Source organism: Peromyscus leucopus, chromosome 7, assembly GCF_004664715.2.
Source record: "Peromyscus leucopus breed LL Stock chromosome 7, UCI_PerLeu_2.1, whole genome shotgun sequence".
NCBI lineage: Eukaryota > Metazoa > Chordata > Mammalia > Rodentia > Cricetidae > Peromyscus > Peromyscus leucopus.
Window position 1 is genome coordinate 59,844,065 of NC_051069.1, and position 18,229 is coordinate 59,862,293.

Sequence of the window (18,229 nt, forward strand, 5' to 3'; positions counted from 1 at the left end):
TTAAAGTCCCGCATCACCCACCATATGTCACATGTTTTTTTGTTGTTGTTGTTTCATTTTAACTCTCAAGGAATTTTTTAAAAATGATTCTGTTAGACTCTATTAAAATATAAAGCAGACATATCTACTTTAAGATTTGACTTGCTTTTCAAATACTGGAATAATAGCAGAGTAAATGTCAACTTTTTAAAGGGAGCTTTGTGAAATGGAAAAGTACTGGAACTCTTTTTATTAATCCTAATTTGAAAGATTATACAGCACAGAGAAATATTTGAGATATCTCTATTGAAGGTGCAAATCAGTTTTTTGTCACATAGCTTATTATTATTGATCTTGAACTTTCTAAACGATTGTGTGAAATAAGAAATAGAGAGTAGTGTCTAAATAGCAGACTATTATTTGTTAGTAAGGAATTTTTATATCATTAAACCCCCCAAAATCTATTAGAGCATAGTTAATATTTACAAATTTTAATAAAGAAATTGTACAAGAAAAAGATAGAGATGGCCACACAAGGAAATATATAAATCTTGGATTCTCTAAAGACAAAAATTAAAAGTAGGTATCAGTGAATGATATTTGAATGGCTGTATAAGTCCTCAGCATGAAATAGAGACGGAATTTATACTCATTACAAAAAGAATGATAGGAAAAACTAAGTGTAATGGAGCAGAGACCATGTATCTTGCATCTTCCATCCTTAGCGCTGTAACATAGTTCTTTAAAGTTGGTAGATCCTCAGAGCTTATTGGATGAGTCCCCTGTGATTTCTGATCCTACTTCCTTTAGAATTCACTGTCATTGTCTCTGTATCCTGATAGCATCACTGTCTCCACAACTGTAAGTCTTATACATCGTTGCTGTCAAAATGTCCTCATGGTGCCTACAGATGAGGCTCTCAGCCATCAGTAACTGCACTGGGAGTTTCATCTTTGCACTCATTAGCTGTGCTACACTGATATACGTACATAATATTTCTGAGCATCAGTTCCTCATTAGCAAAATAAATATTTTTTGAACAATGAAAGGACTGGACAAGATACCAAAAGAGCTAAATGAATATAGTCATATGTAGATAGATAGATAGATAGATAGATAGATAGATAGATAGATAGATAGACAGATAGATAGATAGATATGTATATAGATATAGATAGATAGATATAGATATAGATAGATAGATGGATATAGATATAGATAGATAGATATTTAAAAATAATATCATGATGTTTTGTAGGTAGCAAGTATCTAGTAAATACTAAGAAAATTTATGATTCAGGTGGTGGTGGTGCACACCTTTAATCCCAGCACTCAGGAGCCAGAGGGAGGCAGATATCTGTGTGTTTGAGGCCAGCCTGGTCTACAGAGCAATTTTGAGACACGTTCCAAAGCTACATAGAGAAACCCTGTCTCAAAAAAAAAAACAAAAAAGGAAAATTCATGGTAAGCATCATCTCCACATCTTTAATAAATTTGATTTTAAGTGATATTGAAACTCTGAGTTGTTAAGATTATCATAATTTTAGATAACTCTTATTGATCATGTATTCTCTAGTCAAGAGCATAGAATAATCTAAGATTTTCCAAATCTAACTCAAGTTAGAACTTAGGTTTATCTACCCAGAAACATTAACAGACAGATGTGATGGCTCACTGCTAAAATCCTAGCACCTGGAAGTCTACCACAGGATGACTGCATGAGGTCATGGACAGCTTTAGACACATAGCAAGTTCCAGGCCATCCTTGGCTACAGAGAGACAGCCTGTATGAGAAGTAAAACAAATGAAACCAAAACAGAAGAATTAAGTGTTTATTAACACACAGCAAGCAGAGAAGGAATATTTATTTAATGGAGGAAAAGAAATGAACAAAAAATTGAACTCAGTTCAGTAAATATATGAGATGCTGGCTACAGGATAAATATATTCCTTCCCACATAGAATAATAATAATGAACATTTATAAAGAACTCACTATAAACTAGTCTGTACACTAAATTTCTGTTTGATAAACCCACGCTTTCTCCCTTGATAATGACATTGCAGAACTTATGATGGACATTACATGCATGAGGACACAAAGGCGTATTCATGGTTATATGAGTATAAATAGAAGGGCCATGACTCCAGTCCTAGTGAGAGGTTCCAAAACTCAACTCTGCATTTACGTGCATGAATAGGTCAGAGGCCAACCACAAGCGTTTCCCAGTTGCCTTCCATGACTTTTGAGTTAGAGGCTCTCACTGCTTGGAATCCACTATTTTGACCAGGCTTCCCAGCCATCAAGTCTTAGATATCTGTCATCCATCCCCATGACAAGTGCTCACCTCCATGCTAGTTTTTTCACATGGTTTCTGAGCACTGAATTCAGGTGTTCATGCTTGTGGAGCAAGCACTTTAGGTGTTTAAATGGATAAAATATTTTAAAATAGTGATAACTTGTTGCATGTAAAAATTGTTTGATATAACTTCATGATAACCTTGACTTTGCCATTTGAGCTACACAGCTTCAAATATTTACTATCAAATCCCTTACATAAAAAGAATTGTCTGACTAACCTTAGACTAGACTGTGAGATGCCCTTGATAGTGTGGGTATGAAGATTCAATAACTGATTGATGAATGAATGTATCTTTCTGAGATATCCCAACAATTCCTAGGGAATGCTTTCATGTACTTGACTGTAGAGGAGCTTGTGGGACAACTGTAAAGAGAAGCCAAAAAGTAAGACATTATAATTACATAGGGTTCATCCTTCATGTCACAACTAGCTTTATTCTATAAAGACTTACTTTATGTGTTTAAAATTTTTCTACACAGAAGTAACCTATTTTGAAGAAATTATTTAAAAGTACCTTTAAAAAATTTCTAACATGAGGATATAAATCAGGTAGAAATGAATGAATCAGATTTATTCACTTCACTTTGCATCTACTAATTTTTTAAATGCACATTTATTCAATAACTAAATAATGCACACCAGGTATAAGGAATCCATTCCCCATGCTCTGGTTTCTCGCCTGCCATGATTTAGTATTTATTTTCTCATAATAGACATTCTCCATATGTAGAAGGTGTTATACCTAGCAAATAGAATCATTCTAAAATTATGCATTATCCAAAAATGACTTTATCCTTAATGTAGCCTAAATAAATATCACAATTAAAACTTCTGGATATATTTAATGAGAATAGAGACTGCTGGCCCAAGGGCAGTGATGGGATAATTGCCTTAAAGGAAAACATGAGGTTTTTGACAAATTGTAAGATGGATTGAAAATTGATCACTTAGTTGCTGAGTCATGAATTGGAGTAGCTTCCTAAGAGGTTTTAATTAAGCAAGGTGTAAAAAATGCAGATAGAATGGTTAAGGTTATATCATTTAAAAGAAATATATGCAAATTGGCTGTACTTGCCTTAAGTGCAAAGTAGTAAATGAGCTGGGGGAATCAAGAAGGCAACGATTTACGTTGCATTGCACTTTATATGGAGCTGGGACTGTCCCAAGTGCTCTGCAGTACACACAGCAGTTGAAAACAAATTTAGTGGAGGAAAACACTCAAGCATACATATTAGTTGATTATGGAAAATCTTCCTTTATCCACAGTATGAACCAAGATACTACAATTACTGAGAGTCTCATGCAATATGGAACTGTGTTTGCTCAGGAAAGAAAAATCTGTTACTTTATTAAAGTGCATAATGCTTAAACTGACAAGGACACTTTTATACTCAGAGCCAAAGACACCATCTCAAAAATCAGCTCACCAGTGAATTTTTACTGTGAGGAAAATAAATATCTATATTGCCAAGAGCAGATATCCTAGACCCATGGGTCAGTGGTGAGTGGTCTGTGGATATCATGAACTCGGAGTAAAGCCAGTTTATATTACATTTATATATTTTTTCTCATCGATGTTCACTTGTACACATCAAAGTAGAATAGGCAGGAGATGGTCCAGTTGACCAAGGCTGGTGTAACAATGGGAATGAAATGAAGAGTGTTGTTATCCCTGCAACTGAGTCCCGGAAACTTGACTGGGTGGTGAAGAGGGAGTGAAGAAAGGATAGACACACAGACACATGAACAGAAATGTTAGCATTGGGTTGGGTATTAGCTGTGATGGAATGGCAGCAGCAGGAGCAGCCATGAAACTCAGTACATTTATGTTTACACCTGACTCAAGCAGTGGCTTCACTCTATGCAGCTTAAGGAGGAGGCAGGTTTGGCAAAGCTAGCTAAGGGATCTCCAGCAGCTGTGGCTCATAGTTTCTGCAAATACTGTTGTTAGCTAAGATCAATCATTCATAACAGCCATAATTGGACAAGAAAAAGGCTTTACTGTTCCTCTGAGAATGGGCAGGGAAAGCTTTGTCGTTCCCATTTGTCTGTGTGCAAGTCCATGACACACATTCACTGAGGACTTCACCCACTGCCCACAGGACAGAGGCTGAAGATCATTTAACAAAAGATTACAAGCTATCTGAGAGACAACCAAGAGATCCATGGCTTGCAGGAATTGATGTGCTAAAGGACTTGTGAGTTTCATTGCACCCTCACCACTCTCCCCAGTCTCTATGGGACTTTAATATGCAAAGCTTCTCTCTCTCTCTCTCTCTCTCTCTCTCTCTCTCTCTCTCTCTCTCTCTCTCTCTCTCTCTCTCTCTCTCCTCTCCCTCTCCCTCTCCCTCCCTCTCCCTCTCCTCTCCCTCTCCCTCCTCCCTCTCCCTCTCCCTCTCTCTCTCTCTCTCTCTCTCTCTCTCTCTCTCTCTCTCTCTCTCTCTCTGTGTGTGTGTGTGTGTGTGTGTGTGTTTTATTTTGAGACTGGTTCTCATTATGTAGCACAAACTGGCCCCAAATTCATTATTCGTCTGCTTCAGCCTTCTTTGTGCTAGGATTACTGCCATGTACCATCATACTTGACTTCAGTTTCCTAAGGTTTTGTTGAATTAATGCTAATCAGAATTTGGAAAGAAATGGACTTAGAAATTCAGCAATTACATTATTTATATACTGGTTTACATTGTACATAACTATTTGTCAAATAAAGTTTAGAGCCTCTTCCAAGGTTAATAAACCATCCCCAAACTATATTAACACACTTATATGCATCATGCCTGATTTGAGAATATTTCCTCATATGTGCCATTCATGACTGTAATAGCATTTAGTAACTTATAAACACCACAGAAAAATTCTAACATCAAAACTATGTTTACCATGCTCTCTGAAGAATTTACCTTTCCACAAAAGTAGCTATAAATTAGTTTTACTTATAAATGAGTTTTAAAATGCCTCTTTCAAGGCAAAAAATAATCTGGCTTCCTTTATATCCAATGTACAATTGGTGGACCTCTGGCTGGATGATTCTGTCTGATTATAACACACAGCAGCAGCAGCAAGGCATGGCAAGCCCTTGTCACCCAACTGCTGTGTATGACCATGGAACACTCAAGCTCCAGAGAAGTGTCCTCAGGACTTGTCATCACCACTTACAGATGTGCCTCATCCCAGCTGTATCTAAATGCAGTCCTTAGCTTTGCTTAATAAAGTGTATTCTTGAGATGCCTGTAATTACTAAACTGATACTTGTAGATGTAACCAACCATCTTATTAAATAAGAAACACAGAACCAGTGTAAAGAAGAAAGCCAAGAGGTCAGAGCTCAGAGCTAAAACCTTACTTACCCTTCCTCTTGTGGTGGTCCTACCTCTCCGAAAGAGACCTAATTCCTGTGTATTTGTCTTTATATAGTCTTTCTGTTCTGCCTTCTCATTGGTTGTAAACCCAAACACATGACTGTCTTATCACTGTGTGTATGTACAGCCCTCCAGGTCTTCTATGGTATTGAGATTAAAGGCGTATGTCTCCAATGCTGGCTGTATCCTTGAACACACAGAGATCTACCTAGCTCTGTCTACCAAGTGCTGGGATTAAAGGTGTGTGCCGCTGCTGCTGCTGCTGCTGCTGCTGCTGCTGCTGCTGCTGCCGCCGCCGCCGCCGCCGCCACCACCACCACCACCACCACGCTCTTGCTATGGCTTTAATAGCTCTGACCCCCGGGCAACTTTATTTATTAACATACAATTAAAATCACATTTTAGTACAAATAAAATACCACCATAGATACTCTGCAGAAATAACTTTATTAAAATACATTATTGGAAATGTGGTATTATGCTCTATTCAGAACTAACTTAGAGCAAATATTTAAGAGAATTCCAGCACTATTCCATATAGTATAGTACAAAAAATAAATAGTTCCATTGGTGAGAAGCATTCTATGCTAACAGCTGAAAATGCAGCTTTAGATTAAAATAAGAAAACAAAATCTTGCTACTTAAAATACTGATGTAATGATCATGAATGGTCCTGTCCTCCTGGCTCTGCATTTCTGTTATTGTCACTTAACATTGGTGAATTTCTGTGTTCTCGTCAACAAATGGAGCTCTTGGGCCCACCCTGTGTCTCCTATTGATCACTGGCTGTAAGTTCACAATTGACAATAAAACACCACAAAGCTGGTGTCTTTGTGGCTTACCATATAGCTACCATTCAGTAAACACAGTTTTATTTTAAGAACTGCTATTAAGAATCTTAGGTTTGGAGCTAGTGAGAGGGCTTCATGGGTAGGGGCACCTGTCACCATGCCCAGTGGCCTAAATTGGATTCCTTGGACCCACAGGGTAAGAGAAAGCCAACTCCTGCAAGCTGTCCTCTGAGCTCTACCCACATGATACGGCAGGTGTGTGCATCCCACGTGCACATGCTCCCAAGATAAATTAATGAAATGCAGTGAAACATTCAAACAAGAATCCTGGCTATTAGACTGTGGTGCATACAGATAAATGGCTATATAACTAGAAAATGCTAATATAAATCTTTCTGTACATAAAAAATATTTTCTTTCTTACTCACATTCTCACCTATTAGCCACTCACTTTTTAGAAACTACATTTTAGTGAGCTATCCTTATTGAAGATTATTTCTAAATTGCAAAACCACTTTTGTCCAACTTCAAAATATTGAGTGACTTCTGACCTAATGGGAGTTTTAGAAACTGAGAATCAGTCACATGAGTTTTGATTGGCCCACTTATCACTTACAAGTGTGTGAGCACAAGCTGTTTATGTTTGCTTTCCATATAAGTTTAGTGTTATTTGTGAATGGTGATAAATGTCTTAATTTTAAATTGCCAGACTAGCATACAAAACACCCCATGTTTGAACACAAGTGTGCATATGCATCCACAGCCACCCATAGACACAAGTATTTGTCCTCTCTGTCACACACACACACACACACACACACACACACACACACACACACACACACTGGTAGTAATGTTTAAAGTAGAAGTATTTGTACCGTATTTCCAACTTGCTGAAATTCTTGTAGAAAAGACAACAGTTGCTATGATAGCTTAATTAAATACATTGTACTTCCACGCTTTTTGTTTTTTAGGGTTTTTTTAGTATTAAAAGTATTTCTGAATTAAAGCTGACCAGTTTTTCCCATGGGACATTTTGTCATGCATGTCATGGGACAAATAAAAAATCTGCCAATGACATAAATAATCCTGAGGATAAAACATAAACCATGGCTCACCTGAGGCAAGGCTTCCCTGTGTAATTAACTACTCTGAAAGGCACTGTTGCAAAATATGTCTCTAGCAGTACAGAGGCTGGAGCTCAGGGGCTGACCTTGGGCAGCCAAATATCTATTCATTGTGGAAAACAAACACAACACAAATTGCTGGAAATTTTATGGAATTTACCATTTATTAATGGCTTTACTTTCTATGTGAAGTCCAACTCTCAATTTTAAGAAAAGGTTTAGGATTTGTGCCTAGTCAAATGTGTGTCTCCAGCACTTTTAAAATGTGACTAAGGAAGCTCACAGCATCTGCTGGTTGCAGCAGCTAGCACCATCTACAGGATAACCTCAGAGCCGAGGATAAGTCAACCCTCAGCCTGTATATGAACATGCCCTTTAGAATACTTGAGAAAAGGAAATCCAAGCTCAGGGCACAGTCTAGCCACAGCACTCCATTTTCAGTTCTGGGGCATTTCTTCTCATCTTTAAGGGCTCATATAATTACTTCAATTTCCTGTGTTTAGTATGCATAAATTTGTTGTCTAGATCTCCCATGCCCATTTCTTTCTTCTCAGTTCACTGTGTTCTTTCTTGCCAGGGCTTTGAAATGATTCTTCCCAGGGAATAATGTTCCAGGTACACATCTCTATGGGATGAGAAGCTTCTTAATGAATTGCAAACATACCTGGTACCCTCCGCCCCTGCCCACCCCTCAAAATGTGATGATTTTGAAGTCTTGCTTAAGGAAATCCTTCTTAACCTGTAGCATCAGATAAATATATGTTTTTCCTCAGTTACCAGTCAGTTTGGGTCTTAAAATATCCGTGACTCCTCACTGCATGTAATACAATCTTTGTTTTATCTACTTTTCAGTTTACTCAAATATGTGATCAGATTTGTCACCATGGGCCAGTGGTCTCAACTACTTGAGAGGCCAATGCAGGAGGGTCACTTGAGCTCAGAATTTCAAGGCTAGCCTGGGCAACATAAGTAGATACAGCATAGGAAGTTATATTTTTAACTCAAGAAAGAAACAGTAACTAAGAGAAGTCATTTAGGAAGGCAGATGGGAAATAAAAAAGGGATGGAAGAAGAGGAGAAGGGAGAGGAAGGGAGGGAGCAAGGAAGAGATGAGCATTGGTGTCCATGTGTTTATAACTTACAGTTATGAGGCATGTATTAATCACCCATTAATATGGTTATGGCAAAGCTACGATATTTCAGGCTCATGTACCCATATGATGGCTTAGATATCTCTAAGCTATGGCAAAATTACCCAAGTCAGTATGATTAGACTACATATCTATACCCTTTTCTATATCACTGGTACCCAACTCTGTTTGGAATGCAGTGTGCATGGAGGCAAGCAAGGAAGACACTTGCCTCCCTTCTGGCCAGAGTACATGACAACATTTGTGCAGAATCAACAGTCTATCATCTGGGGCGGTTATTTATTGTATGCCTCTCTTTGCATGTAAAGGTCTAATAATCCTATCATCTACAGTTGTAATTCAAGCTCTTTGTTGAGCTTTATGTTTCTTAGTGCACAAAGCTCAGATCAGAAGCCAGGCTTGTAGCTCCTGGGTTCTGGATCACAGACCCAGCCTCCCAATTGTCTGAATGTCATATGACTTATAGTAGCTCCCAAAATAACTCTTTTCAGTTTAAAACTCAAACTGTGGTTTCAGAACCACATCAATGGAATCTGTATCCTTGGGCTTTGCATCAATTGCAGGGAAAAGATGCCTACGTTCTCATTTCTCCCTTTAATACAAAAATATAAGAGGTAGTAAAATGATCAACATCATTGCTGCATAATTGCCTGCTAAAAGATTTCTAAATTTCCTGAGTACCTCCAAATGCACTGTCTGCTTCCAGTCAGGTGTGCTTGAACTCAGTTTACACCAGCCAGGAGGTTTGCCATAGAAGTCATGCTTCATTAAGTCAACCAGAGCCTTGTGTGGGGAAAAAAAAAAAAAAAACACAAAACCAAAACCAAAACACTTAACTTCTCTGTTATTTCTCTGCATTTAATTTTCAAACATATTCATAATTGAAACATGGCTTTCCACTTCCTCTGTCAGTAGGAGAGGCTTTGGATTCATGCAGGAGTTGGCTAGAACCCCTGCATCATATGGAATTTAGTGTGAAATTGTCACAAGCCCTTCTGCTCAACAGAACCAGCCTTTAGAAGCAGAATAACCAAGGTAAAAGACAGGACGTATCACCAGATGTGGCTGCTTGACCACAATCCAGAACTATGAGCCAAAAAATAAATCATTTCTGGGCCTGGGAATACAGATGAGTAATAGAGTGCTTATCTACCCTGTAGAAGCCTGGGCTTCGGTACTCAGCCCCCCAAACCAAGGCAAAATGAAAACTAAAACATCTCTAAACATTAAAAATATTTATAATTGAAAAATATGTTTGGCTTGTTAATGTTAGTGCTGTGGTCCCTAGGAAATAGTGAACCACAGGCAACTCTGTGAAATGTCTGGTGTTGTGTTGTGTTCACACTGATGCACGGTGAAGTACGGAGAGCAGCACATGATCTTTCAGATCACTGGAATCTCAAAGGACAGTTCAGGACAAGTATTCTGTGGTTTTCCTTTCTTCATGTTTTATTTCTAGGCTGACTCTGCACTTTAAGTCCCCAAATGGAGGCCCTATTTTTAATTGTTGTCTGTTAAAATATTCTTTTTAGCTTAATAAGTCAATTGGAAATGCTAGATCATGCATATTAAAGGAACTTGAAGGAACTGTGTGAAATATGTGTGTATGTTTTGGTAATCATTTCATAGTCAGTCTAAATAAGTTGATATTAAGCAGGTTTTGTCTTCTATAAATTTGTGAATTTGGTGAGGAAGAACAGGCCCTCAAGATAGACACCCATTGCCTCATTCTGTGATTTCTGCTTATCCTTCCAGCAGGCGAGTCTAAAAAGGCCAACTTAAAGCCTTTGTCAAACTTTTATCTTCATATCTAGAGCACTTTCCAGAGAAAGAAGATCTAGGCTCTATCCCTCAGAGCCAGTGTGCACGCGGTTAAAGACCCAAGCCACATGCTTTTGTTCCTTACACAAGCAAACACATGTTGGATCATTCTGTGCTAATGAAGCAAGAGGTAGACATTCTCCCTGGCAGATACCCACAGACCGGCCTTGAGGGGGACACGTTTATGGTCAAATGGAAGAGTTTCTTTTCTTCTTTAAATGATTAGTTTTTCTGTTTTCCAATAATGACACCCCACCTTATACAATAATTTAGCCAGATTGCTCTTTCTACTCTGTCTTGCTACTGTGTAAAAAGCCTCCTTATTCACCATGTAGCAAAACATTCAGTGTAAATGTCTCAGTTCTCACCATTCTGTTCTCTAACCATCATTATATCTTCACAAAGTCTGAGTCCTCCATCACTGGGGCTTCGCTTGAAAAAAATTCTGGTTATGAATTTAAAAATTAAGGAAATTATTTTTCATTAAAATGTCCGAGCCTTCATGTAGCCCCAGCCACTGGGAAGACTGAGGTGGGAAGGGTGTGGATGACATGATAGACCTGGGCTACATCGTGAGTTCAAGGACAGCATGAACGAGTGAATGAGACCATGCCTGAAAATTGAAAAGTTACAGCATGGCGAGACTGCCCCAGTGTTGTGTAGTGTCAACACACACAAAGCTCTGGAGTCAATACTCAGGACCACAAAAGAGGGTGGAAACTTATGTAAAACTAGTTACTGTCTCCTTCACATCTACCCAGTAGATTATCTTGTTTAACTTAACAGTTGTTAGGTCAATAGACAGTTAAGTTGAGACCCTAACTTATTTGCATTAAACATGGTATTTATAGAGAAATTTTAAAAATGAAAAAATTAATTTATGTATAATAGAAAGCATGGCATAACAGTTTTAAGAAGCATGGAAACATGATACTATAGAGAGACCTCAGCTCTGAGAAAATAAACCACCATTTGCAAGAAACTATTCTCAAAATCATGACAGTGGACAAACTAATTTACTGAGAGGGAGATAATGTCTGTGGGTAGTATGATAAATAGATCAATAAACAGCAATTACAAAAAAACAGAGTCCCATTGTCCCCTTCAGGACCACTTTCTTTTAGGACTGTTTTCCATCTCTGTAAATTAATGTAATTTGGAGGAAGGCAACTGACCCAGCACTACTGTCTCTTATACACATAAGTTTCAATAGCTTTAATATGCCTGGGCTAACCAAAATAGATGAGTATAATTAATTCAAAGGTCCCCTTTTATCCCTCCATAAAAATGAAAGAACATGACGTTCACATCCACTCTCACAGAAAAGAACATTTCACAGCCTCATTAGATTTCGCTAGAGCACACAGGCTCTCTCATTTTGCAAACTCACGCTTAGCTTTACACACCACTGTAGCATGGCAGCTAATGAGGTAGCAGGCTGGACATGTGCCACCCTAACAACTGTGTGTATCTCCTTGTGAAGGACAGGCTTTCCTCATTGAAAGGTCAGTCTGTAGCAAATAGTATTAAGAAATTACCAATATGTTCAAATATTGTATTGTTTTTAGTTTCTTTCTGCAATGACAACTTAGAATGAATAGGAAGTACACATAAATAATGAGGTATTTTTGTGAATACTAGACTTATTTAAACTGTTGTATTTAACACTGGGTGACTTTAGATTTATTCATCAGACCCTCCTAACAAAAAATAAGCAAAAGAATCATTGTCAGGATAATAATAGAAAAATAAGTGAAAATGACCACAGTACTTTTTTTTTTACTTTTTATTGCTTTTGTACAAGACATCTAAATGCTGTGTTGTGTTGACAGATCTGGGAAACTTTAGTGGCCGGACAAGAAGTGCAGTCTCTGTGAGGGAAGGCCAGGGGGTTGTTCTGATGTGCTCTCCACCGCCTCATTCTCCAGGTACAGTAGCACCCTTCTATGTTTTCACTATCCTCATGCACTGTTTGTTCACTCTGGGGTGTGACAGGCGGCCAGATGACATGTACGTGGGTGTCATGAGATGTATCAACATGCATGAGTAATTAGCGACCACACACCTTCCACAGCACTGGGTGGGAAGCTGCTCTCCTGGTGGTACAGCTGTTTTCTTCTCTTTCTGTCCTCTGTTGTCACCGTGCTTTGCTGCCACTGGTGAGGACTATATGGTCCAGAGCAAGAGACATGGAACCTCGCAAAACCGGTGGAAGTGTCGGATCTGAGTGACGGCAGTGAGGCCCTTGTTTCAGAGTACAAGCTCCCTAGGCGATTGCTGATGGTGTTGCTTGCAGCACTAGACCCAAACTGCTAAGTTTCAAACAGAGCTCTAGTCACCTTATGTCTGAGTTAGCAATAGTCTTGCTTATCAAAGTGAGGCACAGAGGAAATCACCTCTTGGAGTTGTGGGAAACAGAACAGTAAACGATGCTACAAATCATTGTATACCCCTTTGCCAACTTGCCGCTAATTCTATTCATTTTGTTCAAGTCTGGTGGCTGGAAATGTGTATCTCTTGTATCTCAGTATATCCTCTCTGGAAAACAATTTAAGAGAGTCTGACATCAATTAATGGGCAGCCAGATGGTGAATTCTCAAAGCCACTGTAAGGAGCCTGGCTTTGACTCTAAATAAGTCTGCATGTTAGCCTGCTCGAGCTGCCAGATCAAAATGCCACAGGCTGGATGACTTCAACAACAGGGACCTCTTTACAGTTCTGGCTGGTAGAACCCTAATGCGAGGGTGGGCATGGGCAGGGTTTGTTGAGGGCCCTATCTCTGATGTGTAGATGACTTACTTTTTTGCTGTGTTCCTATGTGAGAGAACACTAGAAAGGACTGAGGGACAGAGAGTGGGTTTAAGCCACCATCTGGCTGCATAAGGTTTCTCCATTTTCTTCCTGTCTTGACCAATGAGCCTCAAGTAACCAGGCACACTCCTGCCCTAGCTGTCCCCCAGGCCTGCCTCTCTCTCCTGCAGGCATACAGCCGCATCTGTCCTTCACAGCCACACCTTCTTAGCAAGGCTTTCCTAACCTCCAGTGTTTCCATTTTTACCCCTGCTTTGTTTTCTCCACAGTATCCACCATTTAATACACTGTATAAATGTATTTACTCTACAATGTCATTTTCCATTATCCTCCGTTATAATGGTAATCCCACCAAGACAGACATTTTATTGGCTTGGCTCCCTTTTGCACCCACATGCCAGAGATCAGCACAGAATTGGGGCTGAAAACATTAATAAGTGAATCTATGCACATGTTCAGGAATGAAAGTCATACGCTAAAGTTTTGGGCAGAAATGACTGTCAGGGACTTGGACATAGAGTGTAAGCAAGAATAGTGCAAGGAGGATGAGCTGTGTGTTAATCAAGCCTTTCTGGTGGCCTCCCTTTTTGCCTCCTTGTTTTGTAAATGAAGACAACTGAGAAGCAGAAAAATGAACTCAGATTCATAGCATTGGCATGAAAACCATATTATAACATTTGATATTCTCACTAAAGCAGGGACTGAAACTTGAAATGTTAGAGGTCACTGTGGCTGAGAATAAAAATTCTGTTCTAGGGCCATGCTCCTTCTACTAGACAGAGCACTTAGGAAATGCCTTGGGAAAGTGTACTCTAAATAATTGCTGTGGAGTCAGGTCAGGGGAAATGGGGGCCCAGGCTGGGTCTCTGCACCACCATGCACAAGCTCTGACTTCATCAGTGGCCTTGGCTTTGAACACATGAAACTAAGAGCTGTGAAATCAGGAAATAACCATAGCCTGATGTGAAATCAACATCTCAAACCCGAATTCTGGTCTCGTCCAAATGGTGATGCCGGAGCTCGCAGGGCATGTGCTTTGCAAGATTTTTATTAAGGTTTGTTTCTCTTCTTTTCCTTCCTTGTTTCAAATCATATTTTTTCCCGTTTCACTTAGGAAAATTTTATTATGTGACATAAAGTATCAGAATTAAATCTGTAGTAATCTTTGTACTTCTTGTAGGAAGCTGGCATTTCTTTCATGGTATGGCCCTCTCCTTGCTCCAATTCATATCCCTAATACGTAGTGCAATGCCGCGTACTTAGTGGGTGCTTCATTGAAAGCACAGGGAATTCCTGAGTAAACCCACTGGCTCCTCTGATTGAGTTTCAAAGCATTTAATCAGACATCAGCTCCCTGCTATTAGTTTATTGGAGCCCATATCTATGACAGACACTTGGGTCATTTCCTACAGCATTCTAACACTGCTGTCTCAAAGTAGAGTGGTGACTTGATTCCCTGAGAGCTGTAGGAAGTGATGAAACCATCAGAGAGGATTCAATAGTCAGAAATACCTCAAAGGACTAAGTCTCATTCTCTCAAAAGGATGTACAAAGCACATTTTTCTTTGGATCTCAATGAAAACTACGATGGACTCTTTTACTAAATTTTTCTTTTACTGTCCAAGAGATGATCATGAAAACATGTCTAGTAACATGTGAGGAAAACATCTTGCCTACATGCTCAATTGTTCACTCCTCTAGAAGGGAGCAATTTTCTACCCAGATACTGTTAAACTAATTTTCCCAAACTGATTCTCATTTAACAAAACTAAACTTCTGTCTGTTCAAATATTTTGAAATTCAAAGTGTTATATACAGGGGGGAAAATCTGTGTAAAAGCATAGAAAAAATCCTCCTAAATAGTACCTTTAAAATTAGTTATTGATTTTAATTAATTACTGTTTCTGGCTTGTAGAAACATTTTGTTCTATATCCCAGACAGAAACATGTGGGTATGTGCAGGATGTGTGTGTGGAGGGGGAGTGGTGTGGTGTGTATGTGTACATGTGTGTGTACACCATTCCCCTGACTAGCTTTAAGTTGGCTACTGTTGAACTAACAGAATCACCCTCCTGAAGCTGTGAGAGAGCTAGGATTGGAGATATTTGCCAGCACCTTTTCCTTGCTAAATAAAGCAGTGGTTACTATATCATCTCAAGTATATCATGGCTTAATTATGTACAGAAATATTCAAAAGCTTACACTGAGACCTAAAATTTCCAGGAGAAAAAAACCCAGGAAGCTGTAGAGCCTCAGGATGTGGCTCAGTTAGTGGAGGGCTTGCCAAATATCCATGGAGCTCATCATTCTATCTCAATACCAGGAATAAAAAGCTTAAGTCTGTAGCTTGAGTTTTCCTGCCTTGCCCACAGTCAGGACAAGTCTTTGTCACCCGACAGTCCCATAGCCGCTCAGACCCAACCAAGTAAACACAGAGACTTATATTGCTTACAAACTGTATGGCCGTGGCAGGCTTCTTGCTAACTGTTCTTATAGCTTAAATTAATCCATTTCTTTAAATCTATACCTTGCCACGTGGCTCGTGGCTTACCGGCATCTTCACATGCTGTTTGTCATGGCGGCGGCTGGCAGTGACTTCTTCTGCCTTCCTGTTCTTTCTTTTCTCCTCTGTTAGTCCCATCTATACTTCCTGCCTGGCCACTGGCCAATCAGTGTTTTATTTATTGACCAATCAGAGCAATTTGACATACAGACCATCCCACAGCATAAGTCTATAAGAATATACATTTGAATATGCCACTCTACAGTACAGTCATCACACTGTCCTCAGAAATGGCTCTGACATAGAAGTTGTCATCCTCATGGTACCAATAATGAGCCAAGCTTCAGAAACATTCTATGAAGGACTACAGGTCACTAATTTAAATATTAATATTTCATTTGTTGTTTGAGGATGTATGCAAAAGTATTTATGCATATTTAATGTTTTGAATACCTTATTTTATACTTATTTTTTAATTTAATACATGAATGCAATAGATTTAGATAAAATGCACCCTTATCTCCTAATCTTCAACTCCTCCCTGGTCCTCTACCATACCCTCTTCCCAACTTCTTGTCTTCTCCTCCTCATCTTCCTCCTCCTCTTCCTCCTCCTCTTCCTCCTCTTCTCCTCCTTCTCTTCCTCCTCCCCCTCTTCCTCTTCCTCTTCTTCTTACTGACTCTTATTTAGTGTTACCCATGCACACATCAGCATGGGGGCACACAGCAGAGAATGGCTACACCTCTATTGGCCACACCTCTGAAGAAAACTACATCAGTCTTCCTCATCAGCCATCAACCACTGAAATCTCCACAGCTGCTTCAAATGTGTGTGTTCTTGACAATTTATGTGTTCATTCGTTAGCCAAAGTAATTTTGAAGATAAAAGAAAACCTAAGCCTCTGGCCAGTGTCTTTATTAGCCCAAATTGGCTAATGAAAAGGTTAGTTAAACTGTGAATACAGTCAGTATTAACTACAAGTAGGTACCCCAAGCCACCATATGTTGGCAAAAACAGAGTTCTAGGGCATGACTAACATAGACGAGGAGGGATTGAGATTCCTCAGACAGAACGCTTAGGGCTTAGGGTGTGGTCAGCAGAAGCAATAGGCTAAGTGAGTTTTCTTTATTTTGTCAGCACTGTGGGGAGAAAATAATGTTGATTAGTGTGTTTTTAAGATACCAACTAGGGTCAGTAGCTGTTGAATGTAGGCAGAATTGGAAGATTTATGCAGCAGAGTGTAAGCACATTGCTAGTAGTATCTGAGATTACAATTTTTCTTCACCTGATTATGTAATTAACTGTTCAGGTGGGGCAGCTCCACCAGCACTTTGATGACTGTTTAAGTTTATCAAACCTGCTCAGTGTAGGAGCTCCAAGTTTGTGCACCTCTACATGACCAGAACACAGTGGCTCTGCAGTACAAAAGGTGAGGAGCTATGTGAAGACTGTACAGGCACAGCCAGTGCTTAGCATCATTGAGGAGACAGCTACCTCCTTCTGGGCAAGAAATAAAAAGAGTGTTAAAATTGCAAATCTCAGTCCAGAAGGCTAGATGTTAAATAGGAGCCAGGCTGCAGTGTGTAAGTCCCCTTACAGGAAGAGAGAAAGAGAGAGAGGGGAGAGAGAGAGAGAACAGACAAATCAATGACACTTGCTTTGAAGCGATTTTCCTTATTTTATCTAGCAACCCTAGGTGATTCTCATCCCATTGTGATTCTCACCCCATGATCATGAGTTCTCTAAAACTAAATTTCAGGTGAAATAAATCTCTAGTTCTTGATATCTTTGACTCCCCCACCCCCACCAAGTTAAACGTAGAGCCAGCTCTGAAACAAGTCCTCCACCAATAATCCCCTCCCTCCATCAGCCAGTCCTCCACCAATAATCCCCTCCCTCCATCAGCCAGTCCTCCACCAATAATCCCCTCCCTCCATCAGCCAGGCCTCCACAATAATCCTCCTCCATCAGCCAGTCCTCCCAATTCCTCCTCCATCAGCCAGGCCTCTTCTACCTATCACCAGTCCTCCTTCCATCAATCAGTCCTCCCTCCATCAATCAGTCCTCCCTCCATCAACCAGGCCTCCATCCTTCAACCAGGCCTCCCTCTATCAACCAGTCCCTCCATCCATCAGCCAATCCTCCCTCCATCAGCCAGTTCTCCCTCCACTAGCCAGTACTCCCTCCATCAGTCAGTCCTCCCTCCACTAGCCAGTCCTCCTTCCACTAGCTAGTACTCCCTCCATCAGGCAGATCTTCCTGGGACTGAGATTCCTCTTTTATGAAATGTTGAAGTGACTCTATGAGAGCCTTTAGCTCTTGTGT

At 39.7% G+C, this 18,229-nt stretch overlaps 1 protein-coding gene across 1 annotated transcript in view; it reads left to right on the forward strand.

The window, feature by feature from the left end:
* Positions 1–18,229, forward strand: part of Cntn5 (contactin 5) — a 1,130,804-nt gene that overhangs the window by 742,792 nt on the left and 369,783 nt on the right. The window contains exon 8 of the mRNA XM_037208201.1: positions 12,423–12,518. Within this exon, the coding sequence (XP_037064096.1) occupies positions 12,423–12,518 (96 nt within the window). The remainder of the gene's footprint in view (positions 1–12,422; positions 12,519–18,229) is intronic.